The following is a 27699-nucleotide window of genomic DNA, read 5'->3' as shown; positions in this document are numbered from 1 at the left end:
GTAGTCCCTACAAATTTGTTTTCTTTTGCGTGGCTCAAAGGAAATATGCATTTACTCAGTCTCTGTGGCCAACTCCTTCAGTGGACCCGAGGAATTTCTCTCATGCCTGAGGATCTCCTGGCTCAATAGTCACAGTTCTCAGATTTTTGTTTACCTCCTTAAGCTTTTGTCTGTATATCAACAATGCCTCATAGAACCAGATAATTATATTTACCTACTCTGCCAGTACATGCTAGGTTTTACTGAATCTGTTACAACCTAAACAGTTCTTAACTCTCAGTTATCAGGTATCACAAAATGATTTATTGTCCTTCTTCAAAATTATAATTTTGTGTGTTGAAGTCACATTTAAAAAAGGGACAACCTAGTACTTTTTTGATCCCTACAGATTCTCAACAGATTTTCCTATTGGCTTATAAACCCCTTAACCTTCATTCAGTGTCTTGGAATGCAGATCGTCAAAACCCATAGATGTGAATATGTTAAAGCCATTTAAATGATCTTTTGTAAGGTCTTTTCCAGGTAAATTACCTTTCCTCCCTTCCCTCTTTCTTTTTTTTTTCTTTCCAAACACTTCATGGGCTCCCAAGAGGTGCTTGGTGCTAAGGATACAAATAGGACTCAGGAGCTCACAGTGTTTGTTCTTTCATGCTGAACAACATTTTATAGCCCCAGTATACTTTTTGTCATTGTAGTTAGTTTGAAGTTATAAAACCTGTATAGTACACAATATTTAAATACCTGCTTTTTCTGTAACATGTCTTGTGTACCTTTCCCACATATCTAATGAAGAGACAGTATTTTTTTTATGTTCTCTTCTTCCTTATTACAAAATTAAAATGAGCACAGCAAGAAATTACAATAATATAGAATAACATAAAACGGAAAGCCAAAGTTTCCCAAACCTCCTCCTACTACTCCCAGAAAATCTTATGCACATGCAAATATTTTTTCTCCCCTAATAGTTTTATACTATTCAGACTTTGTATGTCTTGCTTTTTTAAAAAAAATATAATTAATATACTGTGGAGCTCTTTTGGCATCAATGCATAGAGATCCACATAGCTGTACTGTATTTCTTGGTATAGATGTAAAAGAATTTTATTTAGCTGGTAGACATTTTGGCTGTTTCTAACATTTTATTTAACCTGTGGATAATTAACTTTTATAAATAGATAGGTAGATATATAGATATAGATTTTTTTTCTTCAAACAATGCTGTAATATACATTTTTTGTTTATATATTTTTTTGTGTATTGGGAAGAATACATCTGTAGAATAAGTTCCTAGCAGTGTACTTAATCAAAGAACACATACTTTAAAGAACACGTAAATTAAAATTTTTATAACTGCTGCCAAATTGTCTCACAAATAGATTTTAACAGCTTAAAAAAAAACAGCTTTATATTTCTATGAAGAGCTTTTGAAAATGGTTTTTTCCTTGTCATCTTCATTAATACTGTGTTTTATTAGAGCTTTTTATTTTTTGCCAGTCTCATGGTTGAAAAGTGTATCTTACTTATTGTTTTAATTTATTAAATTTATTTTATTTTATTAATTAGGAATTTGGACAGTTATGTTTATCAATAATTATCAGTCTTTTTCTATAAATTGCCTATTCCTACTCTTTTATTCATTTTTTTTGTTGTGCTGTGTTTTTCCTTATTCATTTGTAACAGCTATTTGAATATTAAGAAACTTAGCCTTGCGTCTGCAATGTGGATTACAAATATTCCCCCAGTTTATTTACCTTTTGAATTTGCTAATGATTTTTTATTAGATTAGAAATTTTACATTTTTATACAATCAAACTTCCATACATTTTTCATTTATGACTCCTAGTCCTTGTTTTTCCTGATACATTAAAATTTTTTCCCTTTCTTTATATTTTAAAATTTTGCTTTAACTTTTCAGACTTAATTTAGAAATTTTTCGTTCACCTGTTCACGATGTTTTGTTTTGTGTTTTGGTTGTTTTCTTTCTTACTTTTTTTTTTTTTTGGTAAATTGACAATGTGCCTAGTATTGTACAGAACATTCCCTTCTAAAAACAAAGCCCCTTAGCCTCAAGATACTTAAAATCCAATTGTGGAAAATAAGAGCAGTTCAAAGCCATTTGAGTACTATAAGAATTCAGAGTAAAGTTCAGTTTAGTTTGGCATTAGAGGTGGCTTAGAGGCATCATAAAAGAGGTAGAATATTACTTCATAAACTTATTTGGTAATCTTTCTTAACCTCACATTTTCCTGTTAATCTAAATTCATAGTGTGTTCCGTATTGAGATTTTTGTTTAGCCAGGTTGGTGTTTTACCTTTGATACCTTATTTGGGAATATAAAGACAACGATATGAAGGTAGAAATCAAATCCACTCTGATCAAGGCTTTCTAAAACTAGTCTGAACTGCTGTTAATTTCTAGAATTAAGAATGAGAGGGGAACTGAGGAGGGAGGTGGGTATGGGAAGAAGATGGAATGGAATAGTTTCTTCTCTGAGCCTTTTATTCTTTTTTGCACCTGTCCTGCCCTGATACAGCTAAGTGGTTTGGAGAAAGGCTCAGCATCCTTAATTATTCCTTACTCCAAGTAAGTCCCCAGGTCTGTGGAGCTTTTACATTGTTTTCGTCCTCATGTTCTGCCTGTTCTTGTTGGACAATACAAATGGAAGCTCTTTCTTTTCAGGTGAAACCAGTGGGTACGAAAGTGATGCCGAATATCTGCCAAAGAGTGAGTGAGTCAGTGGGGCTGCTCCCTTTCCCGTGATGATCCTGGTTGTAGGTGGAGTGGCACCTACCTTTGTGATTAAGCATGTTTTTTCTACACGAAGTTTCACTTTGTCGGTGATTTCTTCATTATAAGAACCTGTTGAGATTTGGGGAACTAAACAGTACACTGTCAGATGTTTGACAGCATTAAAAATCTCCTGTGGTGTAGTCAGGCAGACCAGTGTAGTTCTTAAGATGGAATGTTCTTCCATCTTAAGAGGGGAGCGGCAGAACTGCACATTCAGACATATGTGCAGCAGCCAAAACAGAGTATGTGAGTCATTCTCTGAGGCAAATACTTTGCATTAAATATCTGAGTTTTTCATAGTCACTCATTTGAGTATCTTAGATATCTCTGACATTGGGACAGGAAACACTGATCTGTTTCTTATTCATAGGTATTTATATTCTAAATTATTGTGCCATTTACTTTCTGTTAGAATGTAGAAGATGCCGTGCATTTTTGGCTGTATTTGTTCAAGCAGTCATAGTGCTCTGTATCCTTCATCCTAATGGATTTTTCACAGCAAATTATTTAGTTTCTGTTTAACTGAAGCATGGAAAAGATAGGAGACCTGAATTATCAAAGCTGAGTACAGGGCAGTTCCAGGTCTGATACTCTGATCTTATGATTAATAATCATGTGCTCCTACCAGTAGCCTAAATTGCTTCAGGTGTTTGATTCTGTAGCCTGACTGAAGGTGAAACTTAAGTCATCATCAGGTTCAGCTTGGATGTGTAAAGATGATTAATTTTGTTCTGTTGCTACTGAGAAACAGGCCCTAAAATTTTCTTGACTTGAACTGAGCCCTTTGGAGTAAGGAAGGTTTGCCTAGAGCACTAAATGTACTGGATAATTTTGGAGAGGCACTCCAAAATTATTTTTTAAGTGTTCTTAATATCTTGGTCTACATTGTAACTTCTTTGGGGGCAGAATGCATCATATCTCAAAAGAAAAACAAAACAATTAGAGGATGAGTCTTTCCATCATTGGCTCAGAATGACACATAAGCAAATCTCTGGGATGCTTAGACTATTTCTTCTGCAAGTACTGCATGTCCCCTAGTGGAGACTACCCCAAATTATTCAGAATTTAGAGATAAATGAGAATAAAGGATAAATGGTATCCACTTTTGGGTGGGATTGCTCATACTGTTTAAATAGTATGCTTCTATGAATTCTTTCTTTTGAGAAATAGTCTGCTAATGGATACCTTCTTACATGTCATTTTTCTCTCTTGCATTTAGCACCATTTATTGATATAAGTATATGTCCATTATCAGTAATATATGCCAAGGAGAGAAGGGAAAAGAACATTTCTTTAATGTGAGGATAGTTTTTGTTTTAATTTTATCAAACTTGTCTCTTTAGGAACTTACCTTCTATAGGACTCAGTTCTTTTATCAAATCTTTTCCCCCACCTATGATTTCATGGTCCCCAAAATGGCATCTTTTGTCAGGCCAGTGCTTTTACCTGACATTTTCCGTGTATCCTGGTGTCATGCCGTGCAAGATGGGATGGCACAGAGTATGTGTTGGGACATACATAGGTATCGGTTGGGACACAGAACATCGGTCCCACTGCAGGGCCCCCAGGTGCTTGTGAGAATCTGCACTTGTCCAAGTATGTCATAGCCCTAACAAGTATGTCTGGGTGGCAGACATTGGTTAGTCAACATTCATTAGCAACGACTGAGTGAAGACTAGTCCCGCGTGGGTCATGACCTCTGGGTGCTATAGGGAAGATAGGGCTATAAAGGAAAACAAGACTCCGTGATCTCATCGCAGGTCGCTACAAGCGCATAGCACAACTGCAGCAATCTTCCAAGAGGAATCCTCACTACCAGACCTTAGAGAGGGATCTAATTGAATTCCAGGAGCAGCAGCTGTTTGAACTTTTTGTGGTGGTGTCTCTACAGAAGAAGCCATCAGAAATAAGCTACATTCCCCAGATCATACAACAATTCCCTAGCAAGGTAAGTGCATGGAGGCTATGAGGCATCCAGGAACGTTTCTGTGTCTCTGTGTATTTATTCCCTCTCTTCTTGTTTACTGTCGTCTCAGTTAGCTTTTACTAATACTGTACTTCTTGTAGGATCCGGTGCACTCTGATGATATCTTGTGTCAGGCATGAGCTGTAACCAAGGGGGAATTGAAGCTCATTATTCAAGTTGGGTTTTTATCTTTTGCTCTGCTATTTACTAAGTGACCTTTAGCAAGTTACAGAGCCTCACTTTTCTCATGCTTAATGAGGGGAGTGATAAATGTGGGAGAGCAGGGTAGCAGTCAGAGAATGGAGTGTGAGCCAGCTATCTGCATTTGCCACTGATTAGCTGTGTGACTTGGAGCAGTTACGCTGCTCTGTGCCTCATTTTCTTCATTGGTCAAAGGGGGATAATCTTCATAGTGTCTACCCCATGGAGTTGTGGTGAGGATTAAATGAGCTAATTATAATTAATATAAGGCACTTAGAACAGTGTCTAGCATACAGTAAGCACTATGTAATGTTACTCCCTATTAGGATTTAATGCGATAATGTATATAACGTGCTTAATCCAGTTCCTTGCACATAGTAACAGTTGATAAATGGTAACTGTTATTAACGGTATTATTTCATTTACAATACCTTTTTCACAAAATAATTCATTCATTTATTCAATCAGTATTTCATAAATACCTACTATTTGCCAAGATTAGGTGCTGGGGATACAACTGAAATAGATCTTCTTGGTCCCTGCCCTCCCAGAGCTTACAAAATAGACCCCAAATGTGGCTCTGAGCTTTGTGGCAGTAAATACAAAGAGCATGATCATTACATCAGGGCTTAACAAACTGATGGCCTCTGAGCATATTTAGCCCACAGATATGTTTTTTGGGTTTGCACAGTAATAAAATAATAAAATTTTTGTTGTCAACTTTTTGTTTAAAAGTCATATTTCACATAAAAAGCTGTATTTCTGCTTTGTCCTGAGAAACTAGAAAGACTGCCAACACTCAGCCAACATTCCTAAGTGGCATGAATTGGCTGAAGCTGAGTAAGGAGCAGGACTGACTTCATGGGCATGTGACCAGTGCAGTCACACAAGGCCCCTCACTTGCAAGGGCCCTGCACCCTGCTCCGCAGTCACCGTTGAAGTTCTTAATAATTTTATATTTGAATCTGTGTTTTGTAAGTGAGGAGTGAGATCTGATGAGACAGTGGGGCACGTGCCAAGGTCTTAAAGCCTTGGCTCATGTATGCTGTCACCTGCTGCCGCCTCTCCAGGATGGGTTCTCCAGTTGTCCTCACTCCTACCCCTTGGTTCCCCAGGCCCTGTCTGGCTTCCCCCTTTCAGTCCTCACTCAGTGACTGCTGCCACCCTCTGCACGGGCATGGGAGGTGGTCAGGATCAGGCAAGCATTAACCCCAAAGTGTCTTAAGCAACCAACACATGGTAGATCCTTCCCTGCCCTGGGCATTGCTACTGTGTTCAGTGGGTGGCCTGGGGGAGCAAGCCTTTTCACCACCCCCAGTCCAAGTACTAAGCACGTCCCCATGTGGAGGCTACAACCCCTTGAGGGTCGCCCAGCTGCTGCGGGTTGGAGTAGTGGGCCCGTGGGAAGGGAGGTCCTTGGCTCAACTTTCCCACCCCTAGTCAGGACACAGAGTTTCAGTCCTGCAGCTGGCCCGAGGGGAAACCCAGCAGCTGGTGGGCCACTTGGGCACCAGATTGCAGGCCAGGGTCCCTGGGCACCTGTGAGGGTCTGCACTTGTCCCCAGGATCCTCGTGCCTGAGGGAGCATGCCATTAAGTAGAAAATCAAAAAACCGCATTGCAGGTTGAGAAAGAAACCACAGAAGAAAGTAACAAGTTTTATATTTCATTTTACATTTATTTTTTTCCTGCTTTTTGAACAAGGGACTCACAGTTTTTCATCTTGCACTGTGCTCTGCAAATTATGTAGCTGGCCTTGGGAAGGAGTGATCCCTTTAAACAGGGACATTTACTCACACTCCAGCTTACTACTTTGGACCACTTCTCTCATTATCTGCTCAGGAACTTTAGGACTTTGGGTTTAAACCCTGAGTTGCATGTTTCACTAGATAAGCTAGTGAAGGGCTTCCCTGGTGGTGCAGTGGTTAAGAATCCGCCTACCAATGCAGGGGACACAGGTTCGAGCCCTGGTCCTGGAAGATCCCACATGCCGCGGAGCATCTAAGCCCGTGCGCCACAACTACTGAGCCTGTGCTCTAGAGCCCTCGAGCCACAACTACTGAGCCTGCATGCCACAACTACTGAAACCCGCACGCCTACAGCCCATACACCACAACAAGAGAAGCCACCACAATGAGAAGCCCGCACACCGCAACGAAGAGTAGCCCCCACTTGCCGCAACTAGGGAAAGCCCGCGAGCAGCAACGAAGACCCAACGCAGCCAAAAAAAAAAAAAAAAAAAAAAAGCTAGTGAAGCACAACTGAACTGAAATCTGAGACATCTGAGACATTTCCTGCATGGGGTCTCATTTTTTAAGAAACTCCTCACCAACATTCCTGCTGTAAATAAATCAATGTTTAATTTTTTATAAAATTCCTCAGTGTGGCCTGAGAGCACAGTGTCACCTCACTCTTTAGTAACACAGTACCGTAAGAGTCTAAAATAATGTAATCTAGATAGTCTTGAGGAATCAAATTTCCCATAAAGAGGAGCTTAATTTTTTTCTCTGTTGTTCATCAGTCTTACATTTGCAAAGAGAAATCTCGAGGTTGAACCTGCTTTTTTTTTTTTTTTTTTTAAAGTTATACAATTTTTATTTATCTATTTATTTATTTATGGCTGTGTTGGGTCTTCGTTTCTGTGCGAGGGCTTTCTCTAGTTGCGGCAAGTGGGGGCCACTCTTCATCGCGGTGCGCGGGCCTTTCATTATTGCGGCCTCTCTTGTTGCGGAGCACAGGCTCCAGACACTCAGGCTCAGTAATTGTGGCTCACGGGGCCTAGTTGCTCCGCGGCATGTGGGATCTTCCCAGACCAGGGCTCGAACCCGTGTCCCCTGCATTGGCAGGCAGATTCTCAACCACTGCGCCACCAGGGAAGCCCCTGAACCTGTTTTCAACACAGCCTGAGTTATGGGTGTGGAACCAGATGAGGACCCAGTTGACTCTGACAGTAATTCAAGGATGTCTCTAAGCGAGTTACTTGGTGTTATTGTGCATTAGGCATCTATAAGTCTGGGAGGGCAAGAGCTGCCTGAGCCCCTCTTGATTCTGATGTGGAAAACCTTGAATGAAGATGATTGTGAATCATTTAACAATATAAAAATAATAGAATATGACACAACTAAAATTTTGTTAGAATGCTTTTCCATTTCTTAAGAGCTTAATATCTAAATGACCCAGAATGGCTGCATGTTTTGTTTTAGAAATTAAAGGATAGATCATTGGTATTAGTTACATGAAGGCAATATGGTAATTAGACGTATCTGCTTGTTTTTATACTAATTTTAAAATGTCTTTTGGTTTAACTAAATTTAGACTGTCCTTTAAAGTACAATACCAGACTTGCACAGAGGTCTTCCATGCTAAAATCTTACAGGAAGTTGCAAACCCATAATTAGGTAGCAAAGATTATATGCTAAGGGAAATGATTATATATGGGGTGGATTCTAAAAATAGTATCTTTTCTAAGTAATGTTCATCTGCCTTTTCAAAACATCTTGGATTATTGATCAGAGAGTGTCTTGAGCTAACTAGGTTTTTGCTATCAGTATATTGTAGAATAGATTTTCATTTATTTTATGTCCCATGATTCATAAAAATATTCTCACTAGTATGTGAGTTGTGAATTAAGATTCTTCCTCTAGCTAAGACACTGTTTTCAATCATTTCTCTTACATCAGATTATAGGATCTCCATAAGTACCCTCTCTGTGTAAAACCAGAATTCTTCTTCCTTAGAAACTCAGTTCTCAGTATGTTTTCAGTGATTACCAGTCTTGGCCTTCCTGTTTTATTAAATAGCACAAAACCACTCTGAGACACCTACCTAGACTTATCAGAGACCTCTTTTCCTAAGACCAGGCTGAGTTTATTTCTATACTCCGCTTACATAGACTATTAGTCACTTACAGTGTTATTTTTTTTCAGGGTGATCATGGCATTAAGCAATCCAGAGACACTGAAGAGAGGCTCAAAGTTATCCCAAAATTTTGTTTTCCTGATTCAAAGGACTGGGTGCCGACCTCAGAACTCAAGAGGTAAATAGACTACTTTATCTGATTTCTATTTGTTGGACGAGCAAAAGTAGAACCAGAATCTTTGAGAAACAGGTAGAGCCAGCAGTGAAGCTATGTGGACTCTGTGGCAGATCAAGGATGCAGTGGGAGGAAAGGAAGAAACAATTAGGACATTTCCTATGTGGGGCTCAAAAAAGAAAAACACAGTGTCAAAGGGAAAGCAAGTTTGAGAGTCTCTTCAATTTGCCAATTCTGCAGAAAAAAAAGTTCCACTTTACATATAATCAGAAATGCCACCAAGTGGACAGAAAAGGAAGAAAGACTTGAACTTAGGGACTGAGAAACAGAGATAAAACGTGGCAATATCTGCATCTTGTATCTCCTTCAAGTTGTTAGAAGAAGCCATAGCCCAGATTGTATGTTCCCTGTCGAACTTGTACGAAGAGGGAGCTCTAGTTTGGAAGGTGTAAGTATATTGAGAAGGGAATTATAAGAAATTGCTTCCCAGTATCTAGAGGAAATTACTATTTTCAATTAATAAACCATCATCGTTTCATATCCTGCTTATAAATAGATAACTGCTTTGTTCAAAACTGTAATTATTGATCATGTATTTAGGCTGAAAAGCGTGATTATGTGAACCATATCACATGCCAATGACCTGCTGGAAGACAGCCTCAGCTGTTGCCTAAGTAGCTCTGCCCTTCCACCCCACGTTGCCTCCAGACTATGCTCCTGTCTCTCCTAACCAGTTTAGCCTGATCGCCGCTCTCATCTCTGAGCCATCAACCCTGAAGCTTTTGTGCTGTCAGTTGTACTAATTGCATAGGCAGCTTCTTTCTTATTGGCCTGGCTGCTCCATGGTTGGCTTTCCCCCCTCCCCAAGAGTTATGTGTGTTTATTCTAGAATGTCTGAAAAATACAGAGGAGTAAATAAAAAGCAGAAATTAAAAATCACTGGCATTCTGGTTACTCAGAGATAATCACTGTAAATGTTTTGAGATGTTCCCTTCCAATCTTTATTCGTGGCCAAATATAGACATAGGTATATATTGTTCAGATTTGAATTTCTTTTGATTGTTAATGAATTTATTTCTTGGGCATCTCTAGGTCTTCATTTTGTAAATTATCTATGCATATTTTTTACCAGTGTTTCTAATGAGATGATAATTTTCCTAATAGTTTTTATGTATTAAGGATATAACCTTTTCCCTATCACAGTTCCATATGACCTCTCAGAACTAAATAGAAGAATTTGGAAGGGAAGAATAGCTTATCAAATTTCTTTATAGTTTACCTATATATTTGACTAAACTGGACGTTCAACAAAAGGACAATAGGCTTGATTAATAGCTGGACTGGATAAATAAGAAAGTAAAAGGAGGCAGCGGCATCAGCAGCTCATCACATTCTATTCTCTCACTCCAGTACAGAGCAAGATATTCTCAAGGGCTGGGCATTCTCCCTCAGGAGGAATGTGACTTGCAATAAATATAATATTGCCGCCTCCTCTTACATCACAAAATGACTGCTGTTGGACTCTAATTTTTATAATTGTTTGTTCCGAGGAATGTCATAAGCAGTTGTTTGGATCTCAAACTATTGACTGTTTTTTTCAGTGAAACGTTCTCCTTTGTCCTAACTGGTGAAGATGGGAGCCGGTGGTTTGGCTACTGTAAGAAGCTCTTGGTAAGTCCCAGACTTGTGCTACAGGCAGCTTTGGTAGAGGAACAAAAGAGTCAGACTAGGAACTTCAGAAACACGATCTCTAGATGAGTTTGGGGGCTACTCAGTGATCTGTGTATTATAAAGAAGCTAGTTAAGCTTTATATTTTTATTTTATTTATGATTTATTTTCTTTATTTTTTTTTGGCTGCGTTGGGTCTTAGTTGCAGCACGCAGGATCTTAGTTGCGACACACAGGATCTTAGTTGTGGCATGTGGGCTTTTCTCTAGTTGTGGCACACGGGTTTCTCTCTAGTTGTACCGTGCGAGTTTTCTCTCTCTAGTTGTGGCTTATGGGCTCCGGAGCGTGTGGGCTCTATAGTTTGAGGCACGCAGGCTCTCTAGTTGAGGTGCATGAGCTCGGTAGTTGTGGCTCACGGGCTTAGTTGCCCCACGGCATGTGGGATCTTAATTCCCTGACCAGGGATTGAACCCGAGTCCCCTGCACTGGAAGGAGGATTCTTTACCACTGGACCACCAGGAAAGTCCTGAAGCTATGTTAGCTTTAAACAGTAAGAGCAAGGTGGAGGTTAGCCACAGTGTTCCATAATAGAAACGGTATGGATTTATTTTATTTATTTGTTTGTTTGAAATAGATGAAGAAAGCACTGACATTGTAGCTGAAGTCAGTCTGGTTATATTTGAGGAATGGAGTACAGTGAGCCAATCGAGGGAGCTCTGAGTTACTTCTTGCTTATATGCCGTCACTAAACTGGAATAAATCATACTATCATTGTTTTTTTTTAGCGTTTTCTCATCTTTCAGTGTTCATTGAGAATGAGAGCTTTGGTTCCTACTCTATACTAAGAAGTATTAAGAGGTATTAATAGTCCAAATTAGTAAAGACTTGTGCTGCTTAATTTTTGCTTTGTTGTGTTTTTTTTTTCAGCCAGAAGGCAAAGGAAAGCGACTCCCTGAGGTATACTGCATGGTCAGTCGCCTAGGCTGCTTCAACCTTTTTTCAAAGGTGAGTGGAGAATGGGCCCTATGAAAAGTGGTGTCCTTTCTGAGCTCTGAGTAGGTTTTTGTTTCTCATGACTTCACTAGACAATGTTAAGTGGCCTAGACTTTAACATACTACTTTAGAAAGGGTTCCCCATTAGTAGATTAGAACGACGGGTTTGAAGGCTTAAATTTAGACCTCTAATCCAGATGATGTTGCCCCGTCATCCTCATTTTGGTTTGCTAAACCTCCCAGCTTAAAGCAAAACATTGCCTGAAGTTTATCTTGTCTCATGTCTTTCCCAGACACCAAACTGCAGGGTATTATTGTGTCACCTTCTTTGCCCCTGCCTTAGTGATATAAAAAGGGGCTTCTCTTCTAAAATTAAGTTGATTTATTTTACTAACTTTTCTTGGAGATTTAAAGGTACCTCTCAGAGAAATGATGCCTTTAATGAAGTTTTATTGGTTGCAGAAGCTTATCTGTCTTAAAATCTGTTGGTATTATTTTCAAGTTTGTGCACCCAGTTTGGCAGTTCCTTCAAAAGGATTCTTTTATGTTTTTGAACTGAGTCCCTAATTAAAAAAAAAATTTCTTTTGTGTGTATGTAGATTCTGGATGAAGTAGAGAAGAGAAGAGAAATGTCTCCAGCTTTGGTTTACCCATTTATGCGAAGTGTCATGGAAGCTCCTTTCCCAGCTCCTGGATGCACCATCACAGTAAAGAGCTACCTCCCTGGGGCTGGAGATGAGGTAAGTTAGTTCATTTTGAAAAGGTTTGATACCTGCCAAAAAGCAGGCCTTACACTAGTAGGCCTTACCTGATAGAAACCTTAGAGGATAGTTTTCTCTTTTTCATAAACTGCACAGAATATGTTTTGGTCACAAAAGCACTGGAGAAACATCCAATTGATCTGTGAGATAGTTGATGCTAGACCCAGGAACCAGAGGTTTTCTACCATTCGTAGATTGAGCCCCTGCATAATGTCTATTTCAGTGTGATAAATGAAGATTATACGTACTATTGTCCAGTGGGATGAAAGATTTCACCAGAAATTTACAGCCCCAAAATAAGGTATTAAGTCTTGGCATTAGGGCTTCCCTGGTGGCTCAGTGGTTGGGAATCTGCCTGCCAATGCAGGGGACACGGGTTCGAGCCCTGGTCTGGGAAGATCCCACATGCCGCGGAGCAACTAGGCCCGTGAGCCACGACTACTGAGCCTGTGCGTCTGGAGCCTGTGCTCCGCAACAAGAGAGGCCGCGTTAGTGAGAGGCCCGCGCACCGCGATGAAGAGTGGCCCCCGCTTGCCGCAACTGGAGAAAGCCCTCGCACAGAAACGAAGACCCAACACAGCCATAAATAAATAAATAAATAAAAATAAAATAAAATTTAAGTCTTGGCATTAGTGTAGGCAGCTTCACAAACCCTTTGTAGCAGATCCTCTCTCTTGAATTTAACCTGTAAAAGAATGACAGGATCCATTAGTATTGTCATTAGGGATTGTTTTTCCACCTCAGCTCCCCTGATTCAAATTTTGCATTTCAGTCAATTGAACTGTGCCGACCACTGGACTCACGATTGGAACATGTTGATTTTGAATGTCTCTTTAAGTGCCTGAGTGTGTGCCATCTCATTCGGGTCTGTGCCTCTCTCCTTTTGGAGCGGAGGATAATCTTTGTTGCCAACAGCCTAAGGTGAGAAATAAGTAAAATATGTCACTTCAGACTGTTGTTTTACTTGTTCTTACTATTTTAAAATTTGGGCATATTAGAAAACACTTAGGTAGGATCTCAATTACCTAATGCTATAGTGACATGGATAATCCAAAAGCTATTTGCATTCGGCTATAACAGTGACTTTTGGGGGTTGCAATTAATTCACCTTCAAAATGTGTTTTGTTTAAACTGTTGTTAAAAATTGGTATTGCTTTTCTAAGTACACACTAGCTTTTAGCAATATAAATTGTGGGAAACAGCTAGATTGAGATTAAAGATATTCAGTAAATTAAGTTAAAATTTAAATAAAATGTTAAAATTTAATGAGTAGTCACAGAATTGTTAATCTGTGATCACTAACTGGCATCACTTTGTAATTCTGTAACGTAATGTCTGAAATGCCCTCCATTGTTGCTCTTTATATGACACCATTTGCTTTCTCCTCTGGCTAGCACCCTGTCAAAATGTGGCCATGCTGTGGTTGCCACACTGTATCCATTCACCTGGCAGCATACCTACATCCCAGTCCTGCCAGCATCTATGATCGACATTGTGTGCTCACCTACTCCATTCCTTATTGGAATCCTGTCTTGCTCCTTACCACAGCTCCAGGACCTACCCATTGAAGAGGTGAGATGGGAGAAATAGTACCTGTGGAAAAGACTGGGGCACTGGCAGATGAAAACAAGTGATCTTTAACAGTGGTGGATATGTCATTAATTAATAATAATATGTAATTATGATTGTTAATACATTATGCTATCATATTTTTGTATCTGTTTATGAAAGTGAGAAAAATTCTATAGTACACATGAATCTGAAGTTGTATCTTATTTGCAGTATTGAACCGTGGGCTAATTCTTGTGTTATTCTGAATAGGTCTTTTTTTTTTAAAACATCTTTATTGGAGTATAATTGCTTTACAATGGTGTGTTAGTTTCTGCTTTATAACAAACTGAATCAGCTATACATATACATATATCCCCATATCTCCTCCCTCTTGCATCTCCCTCCCACCCTCCCTATCCCACCCCTCTAGGTGGTCACAAAGCACCGAGCTGGTCTCCCTGTGCTATGCGGCTGCTTCCCACTAGCTATCTATTTTACATTTGGTAGTGTATATATGTCCATCATGCCACTCTCTCACTTCGTCCCAGCTTCCCCTTCCCCCTCCCCATGTCCTCAAGTCCATTCTCTACATCTGCGTCTTTATTCCTCTCCTGCCCCTAGGTTCTTCATAACCTTTTTTTTTTTTTTAGATTCCATATATATGTGTTAGCATATGGTATTTGTTTTCCTCTTTCTGACTTACTTCACTCTGTATGACAAACTCTAGGTCCATCCACCTCACTACAAATAACTCCATTTCATTTCTTTTTATGGCTGAGTAATATTCCATTGTATATATGTGCCGCATCTTCTTTATCCATTCATCTGTCGATGGACACTTAGGTTGCTTCCATGTCCTGGCTATTGTAAATAGAGCTGCAGTGAACATTGTGGTACATGACCCTTTTTGAATTATGGTTTTCTGAGGGTATATGCCCAGTAGTGTGATTGCTGGGTCTTATGGTAGTTCTATTTTTGGTTTTTTAAGGAACCTCCATACTGTGCTCCATAGTGACTGTATCAATTTACATTCCCACCAGCAGTGCAAGAGGGTTCCCTTTTCTCCACACCCTCTCCAGCGTTTATTGTTTGTAGATTTTTTGATGATGGCCATTCTGACAGGTATGAGGTGATACCTCACTGTAGTTTTGATTTGCATTTCTCTAATGATTAGTGATGTTGAGCATTCTTTCATGTGTTTGTTGGCAATCTGTATATCTTCTTTGGAGAAATGTCTATGTAGGTCTTCTGCCCATTTTTGGATTGGGTTGTTTGTTTTTTTGATATTGAGTTGCATGAGCTGCTTGTAAATTTTGGAGATTAATCCTTTGTCAGTTGCTTCATTTGCAAATATTTTCTCCCATTCTGAGGGTTGCCTTTTCATCTTGTTTATGGTTTCCTTTGCTGTGCAAAAGCTTTTAAGTTTCATTAGGTCCCATTTGTTTATTCTTGTTTTTATTTCCACTTCTCTAGGAGGTGGGTCCAAAAGGATCTTGCTGTGATTTATGTCGTAGAGTGTTTTGCCTATGTTTTCCTCTAAGAGTTTTATAGTTTCTGACCTTACATCTAGGTCTTCAATCCATTTTGAGTTTATTTTTGTGTATGGTGTTAGGGAGTGTTCTAATTTCATTCTTTTACATGTAGCTGTCCAGTTTTCCCAGCACCATTTATTGAAGAGGCTGTCTTTTCTCCATTGTATAGAAGAATAGGTCTTTTTTTAAAAATCATACACAGAAACTACTCTGGGTTAACTTAAAAAATTGTTTCAGATATAAAACACGTATAGATAAATGCCCAAACAAAATGTATAGCTCAGTTAATTATCACATAGTGAATGCTTATGTAACCAACATTGGAATAGAATAGAAATATTATGGCAATGGAAACAGAAGTCCCCATCATGGCTTTTTAATTTAATTTTTTTATTATTATTATTTTTTAAATTTTTTGGCCATGCCGCATGTCATGTGGGATCTTAGTTCCCCCACCAGGGATCAAACCCGCACCTCCAGCATTCGAAGCACGGAGTCTTAACCACTGGACCGCCAGGGAAGTCCCCCATCATGCTTTCTTCTAATCACTGTTCCCTTCCCCACCCCTTGCAAAAGGTAACCATTATCTTGACTTTCATGGTGCTCATTTTCTTGTTTTGTTTATACTTTAACGTCCTAGGCATGTATACCTAAACAATATAATTCAGTTTTGCCTGGTTTTAAGCTTGAAATAAATGAACTCATACAGTATTTTTTTTTCTTTCTTTCTTTTCTTTTTTCAGTCTGGCTTCTTTGGAGCAACATTATGTCTTTTTTTTTTTTTGGCTGCGTTGGGTCTTCGTTGCTCTGCGTGGGCTTTCTCTAGTTGCGGCAAGCGGGGCTACTTTTTGTTGTGGTGTGCGGGCTTCTCATTGCAGTGGCTTCTCTTGTTGTGGAGCACAGGCTCTAGGCAAGCGGGCTTCAGTAGTTGTGGCATGTGGGCTCAGTAGTTGTGGCTCATGGGCTCTAGAGCGCAGGCTCAGTAGTTGCGGGACATGGGCTTAGTTGCTCCGTGGCATGTGGGATCTTCCCTGACCAGAGCTCGAACCCGTGTCCCCTGCATTGACAGGCGGATTCTTAACCACTGCGCCACCGGGGAAGTCCCCAACATTATGTCTTTAAGATTCATCCATGTTTATGGGTTTAACAACAGTAGTTTGATTATTCTAATTGTGTATAGTATTCCACTGTGTGAATGTACCACAATTTTCTTATCCATTCTACAGTTGATTGACATCTGAGTTGTTTCCAATTTGGAGTTATTATTAATAATGCTGCTATGAATATTCTTGTTCATGACCCTTGGTACATATGTGCATGCAGTTTTATGGACATATACTTGAAAATGGAATTGCTGGACCATAGAGTAAACATACCTTCAACTTTAGTAGGTAAAGTCAAGCTTTTCCAAAGTAGCTGTGCCAAGTTAAACTTCCTCCAGCACTGTATGAGAGTTCCTGTTGCTCCACATCCTTGTCAGCCCTTGTTGTCATCAGTTTGTGTAATTTAGCCTATCTGATGGGTATGTAGTTGTACTCTCATTGTGGTTTAATTGGCATTCCTTGATTATGGTTGAGGGTGAGCATCTTTCTATATGTTTATTGGCCATTTGAATGTCATCTTTTGTAAAATTCATAGGCTATATCCTTATACTGAATTGTTTACCCTCACTGATTTGTAAGAAGCCTTTTTATAGCTTCTTACAAGAAGCCTTTTTATAGCTTCTTTTATAGCTCTGGATACGAGCTCCTTTGTAGCTTGCCTTTTCATTCTCCAAAATGGTGGGGTTTTTTTTGGTTTTTTTTTGTTTTTAAATTTATTTATTTATTTATTTTTGGTTGTGTTGGGTCTTCGTTTCTGTGCGAGAGCTTTCTCTAGTTGCGGCAAGTGGGGGTCACTCTTCATCGCGGTGCACGGGCCTCTCACTATCGTGGCCTCTCTTGTTGCGGAGCACAGGCTCCAGACACGCAGGCTCAGTAGTTGTGGCTCACGGGCTTAGTTGCTCCGTGGCATGTGGGATCCTCCCAGACCAGGGCTCGAACCCGTGTTCCCTGCATTAGCAGGCAGATTCTCAACCACTGTGCCACCAGGGAAGCCCCCAAAATGGTGTTTTTTAAATACAGAGATGTTCTTAATTTTAATGTGGTCAGAATTATCAATTTTTTTTTTATGGTTAGTGTTTTTATGTGTGTGTGTGTGTGTGTGTGTGTGTGTGAACTGCTTAAGTTTTTCTTTATATTAACTTGATGGACATAGCCTCCTATATTATCTCTTGGAAGCTTTATTATTATGCCTTTAATTTTTGTTTCTGAAGTTGGGGGCTTGATTTTTTTTTTATATAATAAGAGGTAGGGGGAATTCCCTGGCAGTCCAGTGGTTAGGACTCCCTGCTTTCCCTGCTGAGGGCGTGGGTTCAATCCCTGGTCAGGGAACTAAGATCCTGCAAGCCACACAGTGTGGCCAAAAAAACAAAAAAAGGAGGTAGGGGTGGTTTCATTTTTTTCATATGGATAGCCAACTATCCCAGTAACACTTACTGAAATAGCTCTTCTTCTCTATTACACTGATGGGTTAACCTTTTTTTCTCCCCCAGTTTTATTGAGATATGATTGACATACAACATTGTATTAGTTTGAGATGTACAGCATAATGATATTATATGATATATGCATATATTTCAAAATGATTACACAGTAAGTTTAGTTAATATCCATCACCTCACATAGTTAGAAAAATTTTTTTCTTGTTATGAGAACTTTTAAGATAGACTCTTAGCAACTTTCAAATATACAGTATAATATTATTAACTGTAGTCACCATGCTGTACATTACATATCCAGAACTTATTTATCTTATAACTGGAAATTTTTGCCTTTTGACCCCCTTCACCCATTTCATCCATCCCCCATCCCCACCTCTGGCAACCACCAATCTGTTCTTTGTATCTGTGAATTCAGTTGTTTTAGATTCCACATGTAAGTGGTATCTGTCTTTCTCTGCCTGACTTATTTCACTTAGCATCCATGTTGTCACCAATGGCAGGATTTCCTTCTTTTTATGGCTGAATAATATTCCATTGTGTGTGTGTGTGTGTATGTATACACACATACCACATCTTTATCTAGTCATCTGTTAATGGACATTTAGGTTGTTTCCATGTCATGTCTGTTGTAAGTAATGCTGCAGTGAACACGGGGGTGCAGCTGTTTCTTCAAAATAGTGATCTTATTTCCTTTGGTTACATGCCCAGAAGTGGAATTGCTGAATCGTGTGCTGGTTCTATTTTTAATTTTTTGACGAAACTCCTTACTGTTTCCATAGTGGCTGAACCAATTTACATTCCCATAAAGAGTGCACAGTAGTTCCCTTTTCTCCACATTCTTGTCAGTATTTGTTATCTTTTGTCTTTTGTTGCTAGCCATTCTAACAGGTGATGATATCTCATTGTGGTTTTGATTTGCATTTCCCTGATGTGGAATACCTTTTCATGTGCTTGTTAGTCATTTGTATGTCTTCTTTGGAATAATGTCTATTCAGTTCCTCTGCCTATTTTTTAATTGGATTGTTTGGGGGTTTTTTGCTATTGAGTTGTATGAGTTCTTTATATTTTGGGTAGTAACCCCTTATCCAATATATGATTTGCAAATGTTTTCTCCCATTCTTTATGTTTCCTTTATATTTTATTGATGGTTTCCTTTGCTGTACAGAAACTTTTTAGTTTGATGTAATCCCACTTGCTTATTTTTGCTTTTGTTGCCTTTGCTTTTGGTGTCAAATCCAAAAAATCATTGCCAAAACCAATGTAAAGATGCTACCTCCTGTGTTTTCTTCTAGGAGTTTTATGATTTCAGGTCTTATGTTTAAGTCATTAATCCATTTTGAGTTGATTTTTGTGTATGGTGTAAGATAGGGATCCAATTTTATTTTTTGGCATGCAGCTATCTGATTTTCCCAACACCATTTATTGAAGAGATTGTCCTTTCCCCATTTTATATTCTTGGCTCCTTTGTCATCAGTTAATTGACTAGGACTTCCCTGGTGGTCCAGTGGTGAAGACTGTGCGCTCCCAATGCAGAGGGCCTGGGTTCGACCCCTGTCAGGGAACTAGATCCCTCATGCCACAACTAAAGATCCCATGTGATGCAACTAAGACCCAGTGCAACCAAATAAATAAATAAATTTTTAAAAAAAAATTAATAAGAAAAAAGTTAATTGACTATGTGTGGGGTTTATTTATGGTGGACCCTCTATTCTGTTCCATTGAGCCATGTGTCTGTTTTATGCCAATACCATACTGTTTTGATTACTATAGCTTTGTAATATAGTTTGAAATCAGGAAGTATGATGGTCTCCACCTTTATTCTTCTTTCTCAAGATCACTTTGGCTATTTGGAGTCTTTTGTAGTTCCATGGAAATTTTACAATTGTTTGTTCTCTTTCTGTGAAAATTGCCATTGGAATTTTGATAGGGATTGCATTGACTCTGTAGATTGCTTTGGGTAATTTAGACATTTTAACAATATTAATTCTTCCAGTCCATGAGCATGGAATATCTTTCCATTTATTTGTGTATTGTTCAGTTTCTCTCATCAGTGTCTTATAGTTTTCAGCACAGATATCTTTTACCTCCTTGTTTAAATTTATTCCTAGGTATTTTATTCTTTTTGGTGCAATTGAAAATGGGGTTGTTTTCTTAATTTATTTTTCAGACACTTCATTGTTAGTGTATAGAAACACTTCTGATTTTCGTATTAACCTATTTTTTTAACTTGTTATAATGGAAAATTTTAAACATATGTAAAAGTAAATAAAAGAGTAAAATAAATCCAATCACCCTCCTTAAATACTTACAAAGTTTTGGCCAATCATACTTCTACCTCTCTCCCATAATATTTTGAAGTATATCCTGACATAATTTCATAATTCTAAATATTGCAATATGAATTTCTATAAGGTCATTTTTAACATAATCACAATACCATTATCACACCTAAAAAATTTAATAACAGTTCCTCAATATCAGAAAAATTCAGTATTCAGCTCTCTAATTATTTCATAAATTTTTAATAGTTTGAATTAAGTTCCAAATAACGTCCATGCAGTACATTTGGTTGGTGTGGTTTTTTTAGTCTCTTTTAATCTCTAGGTGTGCTGCCATCATTTTTTTTTTTAACTTGAAATTCTTTTTACTTGTGTTGATGAGTTAACTTTTAAATGGGCTAAAACTTTAAGTTAGTGTATAATAATATTGAATCACTTTATACACCTGAAACTAATATAATATTTAAGTCAATTATACTTCAATTTTTAAAAAAAGAAAGAAAACAAAACAAACAAACCTTTAAGTTTATTTAAAACTATTCCCATTTGCATGAAAGAATCAAAACACTCTTCCTGATCTAGCAGTGTCTAATGTATTTCTCTGTGAATGTCTCTGGTTTAACTTGTCTGGCTCCTTTATTCCATAGGTGCTGATAGTTGATCTCTGTGCAGACAAGTTCTTACAGGAGGTGAGTGACAGAGGAGGTGATTACATAATGTTTAGGTATAATTGGCCAGAAAATATGTGAAAGTACTTAGAGAAGGTGACTCAGGCAAGACTTATAGTTCCTACACATACTTCACTTGACACTGTGGCCAATCATACAAGATTGACCTGAAAAATTTGGTTTGGGTTCATAGCTGACTGTCCCAATTTAGGGAAGGAGGAAACAGATTAAATGTCATTCTCAAAAGAGGTAACCCTCCCTTCAAGTCTTATGGGTTGAAGTATAGGTCTCTAATTTAATTAAATTTAACAAGCATTCAGCACCAATTATTTTTAGATATTCTGTTAGCCAGTCAGAAACTAAAGATGAGTAAGATACTCAGTTTGATCCCTCAGGCCTTATAGTTTAAAGGGGAGGGGAGAGGGAGCAGACATAGCCATAAAGTTTTAGAAATGGTGTAATAGAAACTTATACAAGATACAGAAGGGGCAGAAAGGAAGTGGTCACTTATTCTGGATAGTGAGGTGGAGAGGAGAGTTAGTAAAGCCTTAGAGCAGCCCTCTGTATGTAACCTGTATATAGGTTTGTGAGCACTGAGAGCAGGGTGAAAAGAATGTTTCCCAAGACTGTCATTTTTCAGAATCAGTCAGCTCATCACATGTGAAGCACCATTTATTTCGGGATGATCTTTGTAATATAGCATAAGACTTGGAGATGAGAAACATTTTGTGGGAAAGTGCCAGAAAATTTTATAAGGCATATTATTTGTTTTTCTTAAATGTAATGAAGATGTATACACCATAAGTTTTGTGGATTCTGCTCAATGTGGGGAAGGAAGCTTGAGACTGACTCTTCAGCCAAAATATATACAAAGCCACCTGTGGAACTTGAGGGACTTAAATAGGGCATGTTTGAGACTTTCTCTCTCAAAGCTCATGAAAATCTCAATTTCTTCCCTTAAGGTATCTGATGAAGATGAAATTCTACCACCTAAACTCCAAGCTGCCCTGATACAAATTTTGGAAGAACGAAATGAAATTTTGGCTCAGGAGCAGAAGTCTTTACAAGGTATGAGACAAGTGGTCTGAGGATTTAAGGTCAAGGCAGTAAATACCAAATGCCCAGCACCCTGCCAAAGCATATGCAATAGTAGTATGAGATTGCCTGTGCCTTCATAAGCTTATAGTCAGCTTTCTTGCTCGCCCTCAGATGTGCCAAGTCCCCTTCTATTTCAGGACTTTTGCACTTGCTCAGTTCCATGTATGGAATGCTCTTCCCCTAGATATCCACATGGCTCCTGCTCTTTGTTCTTGCAGGCCATGCTCAAATGTCACTTTCTTAGTGAGGCCTTTTCTGACTGTCCTGTTTAAGATTGTTCCTGTTCCCTTAGCACTTCCTATCCTCCTCCCTGACCTTATTTTTCTCCATGGCTTTCATCACCATCTGATGTGCTAAAATGTAAGTTCCATGAGAGCAGTGACCGTCTATTTGTTTTCTATTTCCAGTACTTTAAGCAGCATTCAGTAAATAGGTATTCAATAAGTATTTGTTGAATAAAAGGATGAATGATATTTTCTGGGTGGCTTACCCTGTGCCAGGCATTTTTTTAAGCACTTAGCATACATCTTATTTCATCCTTGTAATATCTTTATGAAGCAGGTGTTATGATTTAATCCCCATTCTACAGGTGAGAACACTAAGGCTGTTTACCAATGGGGAACATTAGAGAAGGGGCAGGTTTAGAGGAGTAACTAAAAGTTCAGTTTTTAATATTAAGTTTGAGATACCTATTGGACATCCAATACCTGGCAGACTTTCAGCTGGAGATAATCAAGTAGGCATTTATATACATGAATTTGAGATTCAGAGGAAAGATTTGGGCTAGAGACATACATTTAAAAGTTGCTATTTTAAAGCTGTGGGACCAGATGAGATAGCCCAATAGAGTAAGTATAGAGAGAAAATTAAAAAGATTTAAGGATTGAGCCCTGGTTGGGAATGATGTGCTTAGATTTCAACTTTCGGTAGTTGGGAAGAGGAGAAGGATCCAGCAAAGGGGACTAAGAGGAGCAGCTAGTGAAGTAGGTGAAAAACCAGGAGTATGTGATATTGTAGAAACTGAGTGAAGAAAGTATTCCATGAAGGAAAGAGTAAACAGTTATGTTTTTTTGTTTTTATTTTTGTTTTAATTTTTATTGGAGTATAGTTGCTTTACAATATTGTGTTAGTTTGTACAGTACAGCAAAGTGAATCAGCTATATGTATACATATAGCCCCTCTTTTTTGGATTTCCTTCTCATTTATGTCACCACAGAGCACTGAGTAGTTTCCTGTGCTATACAGTAGGTTCTCATCAGTTATCTGTTTTATACATGGTATCGATAGTGTATATATGTCAACCCCAATCTCCCAATTCCTCCCCCCTCCCCCAACAGTTATGTTTAATGCTGCAAAGAGGTCCAGTAATATGAACACTGAGAATTGACCAGTGGACTTGACAATGGGGAAGGGCTCTGGAGACCTTGGTAGCAGCAGATTCAGCGAAATGGTGGGAGGAAAGCAAGGTTGGGGAGGGTTCAAGAGAGAATTCCAATGACATTCAGCTTTCAGTAAAATTTTAGTAGAAGTACAAAGGGTCAAGAATAGCTAAGACACTCCTGAAAAAGAAGAAGATTGAAGGGCTTGCGCTACAGAACATCAAGATTAATTATAAAGTCATAGTAATTAAGATCGTTTGGTTTGGGTACAGAAATAAACAAATAGAGCAATAAAAATGGAAAGAATAGAGAATGCGCATGCATAAGGAAACTTGATTTGTGTCAGTCAGCACCAGCATTGAATATCAGTGGGAGAAGAATGAACCATTCAGTAAACAATTCTAGGGCAACTGGTTTTCCATATGAAAAGAAAGGGATATGGATCTATACTTCATGTTATACACAGGATTAATTCGGATGAATTAAAGACTTAAATGTTAAAAGTAAAACATTAAAAATGTTTAGAGACTTCTCTGGTGGCCCAGTGCCTAAGACTCTGTGCTCCCAATGCAGGGGCCTGGGTTCCATCCCTGGTCAGGGAACTAGATCACAGATGCCGCAACTAAGGGTTCACATGCTGCAACGAAGAAGTCCGCATGCCACAACTAAACAGGCCTCAAGAAAGATCCTGCATGCCGCAGCTAAGACCTGGCACAGCCTAAATAAATAAATTTAAATGTTTAGAAAATAGTAGAAGAAAATATTTTATGTTTGGGGACAGTAATGGATTTCTTAAATGTGGCACAAAGAGCACAAACTATAAAGGATAAGATTGATTAATTTGACTATGCTAAATTTTAAAAATTTCTGTTCATCAGGGGACACCATGGAAAAGAAATAAAAAACAAGCTATAAACTAGATGAAGGCATTTTCAACAAATATAACTAACAAAGAAATAGTATCTAGAATTTAGTTTTAAAAATTCCTACAATTTAAAAGTAAAAAGATGAACAACCCAAGAGGAAAATGGGGGAAAGATATGAACAGTCATTTCATAGAGGAGGAAACATGAAAGGCCAATAAATACATGAAAAGATACACAACCCCATCAAAATCAGGGAAATGTAAATTAAAACCACAGTGAGATACCATTTTATACCCACCATATTGGCAAAAATTTAAAAGTCTGACAGTATCAGGTGTTGATGAGAATGTGTTAATTACTTCAACCCCTGTGGAAAAACAATTTGGCATCATCTAGTAATGTTAAAGGTGTACATATCCTGCAACCCAACAATTCCATTTTAGATATATACACAGAGAAACTCTTGCACATGATAACTAGGAAACAAGTACATAATTTTTATAGTGGTATTGTATGTGATAGCAAAAACTGAAACAACCTAAATGTCCACTGACAGGAGAATATAGCATTAAAAAAAAAAGAAGCTTAAAAACACACATTTCAAAGATCCGGCGTGCCACAACTAAGACCCAGCACAGCCAAATAAATAAATAAATAAATAGTTTTGAAAAACCACGTTGAATTAAACAGTAAGTTGCAGAAGAATATAATGTTTTATATAATGTTCAAAGACATACAAAACCTAACAATATGTTGTTGGTGTTGGATGTGTATGGTAAGACTGTAATGTAAAGCAAATGATATTCACAAAATTACAAATAACGGTCACCCTCTATCGGAAAGTAGGGGAAGAACACCACTGAGAGGGCATCACACAGGGAACTTCAGAGATACACATGATGTTCTATTCTAAGCTTTGTGGTGGGCACTTGTGTGGTCATCTCACTGCTGATCTTATGAAATATTCATACATGTTACAAGAATCTATAAAGTTATTCATTAAAACAGAAACAAAGAATGGAAGATAAGTTATAGAAAAACATAATTTTTTAAAGAAAGGGAATTAGGTGTAAGAAAGTAGGTACAACAGGTATAAACAACTCTTCCAAGAAATTTTTTGCTGCGAACTGGAGGAGAGATGGGACAGTAACTGGAGGCGATGGGAGAGTGGGGCAAAAGCGTTAACGATAAAGCAGTGATGGAGTCTCAGCTGCAGAAAGAAAGAGATGAGAAGGAAGTCTGTTGAACAAAATATAACAAAAATCTAGATTAGAATAAAAATGTAGGGACTTCCCTGGTGGTCCAGTGGTTAAGATTCTGCTTTCCAATGCCGGGGACATGAATTCGATCCCTGATTGGGGAACTAAAATCCCACATGCTATGGGGCAACTAAGCCCACGTGCCAGAACTAGAGAAAAGCCCACGCGCTGCAGCTAAGACCTGACGCAGCCAAATAATAAAAATGAAATAAAAAAAAAAAGAATAAAAATGTAATGTCGGAAGAGAGCTCAGAAATTGCCTAATCAGCCACCTCATTATACAGATATGGAAAGAGAGGCCATGAGAGGTAAAGCAAGTTGCCCCCTATTATACAGCTGCTTCATGGTAGAAGTCTGATTAAACCTGGGTCCCAGATTCCCAGTCAGCCCATGGGAAAGAGCAAGAGACATTGTGAGGAAAGGAATACTATTTTGATATGGGAGGAAAAGGAGGAGTCTTAGTTGAACCTGAGGTTTGAGCCTGGAACCTGGAAGGCAACACATTGTGCTGTATTATAGTGGTTAAGAATCACTTGACTTGGGAGTGCTGCAGCTTCTCCACGGTACTGGATGAGGTGACCCTGGAGAATGTCTTTGATTTGAGCCTCAGTTTCCTCAGCTGTAAAAGGGAAATAATAGACTTACCTCACTGAATTATTTTAAAATTTGTAAAAGCACTCAAGACATTATTATTTATTATGGAATAATCATGATGCAATATGAAATGAGAAAGTTGAGAGAGAAACTGATTTGGTGGAGAAATATAATGAATTTGGTTTTTGGCACGTATTGTTTATTTGATTTGTAGTCTACCAATTTCCCAAAAGGACCTGAGATGGTGACTTTTTTTTTTTTTTTTTTTTGGCTGTGCCGTGCAGCTTGCAACATCTTAGTTCCTTGACCAGGGATCAAACCCATGCCCTCAGCAGTGAGAGCACAGAGTCCTAACCACTGGACCTCCAGGGAATTCCCTAGATGGTGACTTTTAGACAAATGGAATGTAAGTGCTAATGGGACAGCCAAATGATGATCACCTATAGGTAGCCTGAAAATGTAGAAAGTGAATTTTGGTGAAATATCAGGACTGGAGATCTGAGGTTGAGAATTATTGACAAAGAAAGCCAGCTCTCTCTCTCTATACCCAGTTAGCTCTTTAAGGAAAGGAATGTTGAAGAGAAGGGGTCCAAAGACCATGCCTAGGAAGAAGAAGAAGAGGCAAGAGCAAAACAAATGTTTGGTCATAAAGGCAGGAGAGGAATCAGGAAATCAGGAGAGCATAAAGTTGTGGGAGACAAGAGGAATGAGGAGGAGGTCAGCACAAATGCAGCACAGAGTTTAAAGGAGGATAAAAATAGAAAAGGAGATTAAATTTGGCTGGTTCTCACTGGTGGCCTTTGAAAGAGCCATTACAGTGAAATCACAGATGTGCAGACCACAGTATGCGTGGGAAGAACATGAAGGTAAGGATATAAGCCATTTGCTTTTTTTCAGGTCATGAAGAGTACAAGAAAGCTAAGAATGAGGATTCCTACATTTATTCTCTGTCCTTTAATCTGTGATCCCCTAGGCGTCACTTTTATAACTGGAGCCAGTGTCCCTATAAACACAAAATTTAGGGGATTTTTCCCCCCCTTCTTTCTTTTTTCGTTCATTTAGCAGAAGATGTGACACTCAACTCTCTGGTGTCTGAAGCATTTGTCAGGTTTTTTGTTGAACTGGTGGGACATTATTCTTTGAGCATGACTGTCACTGAGCATGGGGAGCGTGTATTCCAAAGGGAGCCATTCCGTAAATCCCACACCTCCCGAAGTGTACGCCACTTCCTGGATCTCTTCATGGAAACTCAGATGTTTGCAGGATTCATCCAGGACCGAGAGCTTCGGAAAAGTGGGGTGAAAGGTCAGTTTCATCATAAAGTTCTCCCTCTGTATTTAGTGAGTACTTGAAAGATTTGAAAATAATATAAACAAAAAATAGCATAAAGCTACAAGGGCTCACTATGAGTTGTTTATTATGGGAAACATTTATTTTGTGATGTTGTTTTAGCTACGGAAGTACATTGGTAGTGAGTACAGAGTTTTATTCAATTGATTTTCAGTCTTGAATGTATGGC

At 38.6% G+C, this 27699-nt stretch overlaps 1 protein-coding gene across 2 annotated transcripts in view; it reads left to right on the top strand.

Moving 5' to 3' along the window:
* Nucleotides 1–27699, top strand: part of DENND2C (DENN domain containing 2C) — a 98971-nt gene that overhangs the window by 67873 nt on the left and 3399 nt on the right. Inside the window, exons 7-17 of one of the 2 annotated variants that reach the window (XM_068540558.1) lie at nt 2680–2724; nt 4551–4738; nt 8883–8992; nt 10591–10660; nt 11586–11663; nt 12251–12391; nt 13185–13333; nt 13807–13984; nt 20964–21005; nt 21947–22052; nt 27246–27485. In XM_068540558.1, the coding sequence (XP_068396659.1) occupies nt 2680–2724; nt 4551–4738; nt 8883–8992; nt 10591–10660; nt 11586–11663; nt 12251–12391; nt 13185–13333; nt 13807–13984; nt 20964–21005; nt 21947–22052; nt 27246–27485 (1347 nt within the window). Of the gene's footprint in view, nt 1–2679; nt 2725–4550; nt 4739–8882; nt 8993–10590; nt 10661–11585; nt 11664–12250; nt 12392–13184; nt 13334–13806; nt 13985–20963; nt 21006–21946; nt 22053–27242; nt 27486–27699 lie in introns of both variants that reach the window. The other variant, XM_068540557.1, reaches the window with a different exon arrangement.

Source organism: Eschrichtius robustus, chromosome 3 (genome assembly GCF_028021215.1).
Source record: "Eschrichtius robustus isolate mEscRob2 chromosome 3, mEscRob2.pri, whole genome shotgun sequence".
In the NCBI taxonomy this organism is placed as follows: domain Eukaryota; kingdom Metazoa; phylum Chordata; class Mammalia; order Artiodactyla; family Eschrichtiidae; genus Eschrichtius; species Eschrichtius robustus.
This window is presented reverse-complemented; position numbering and strand designations above follow the sequence as displayed.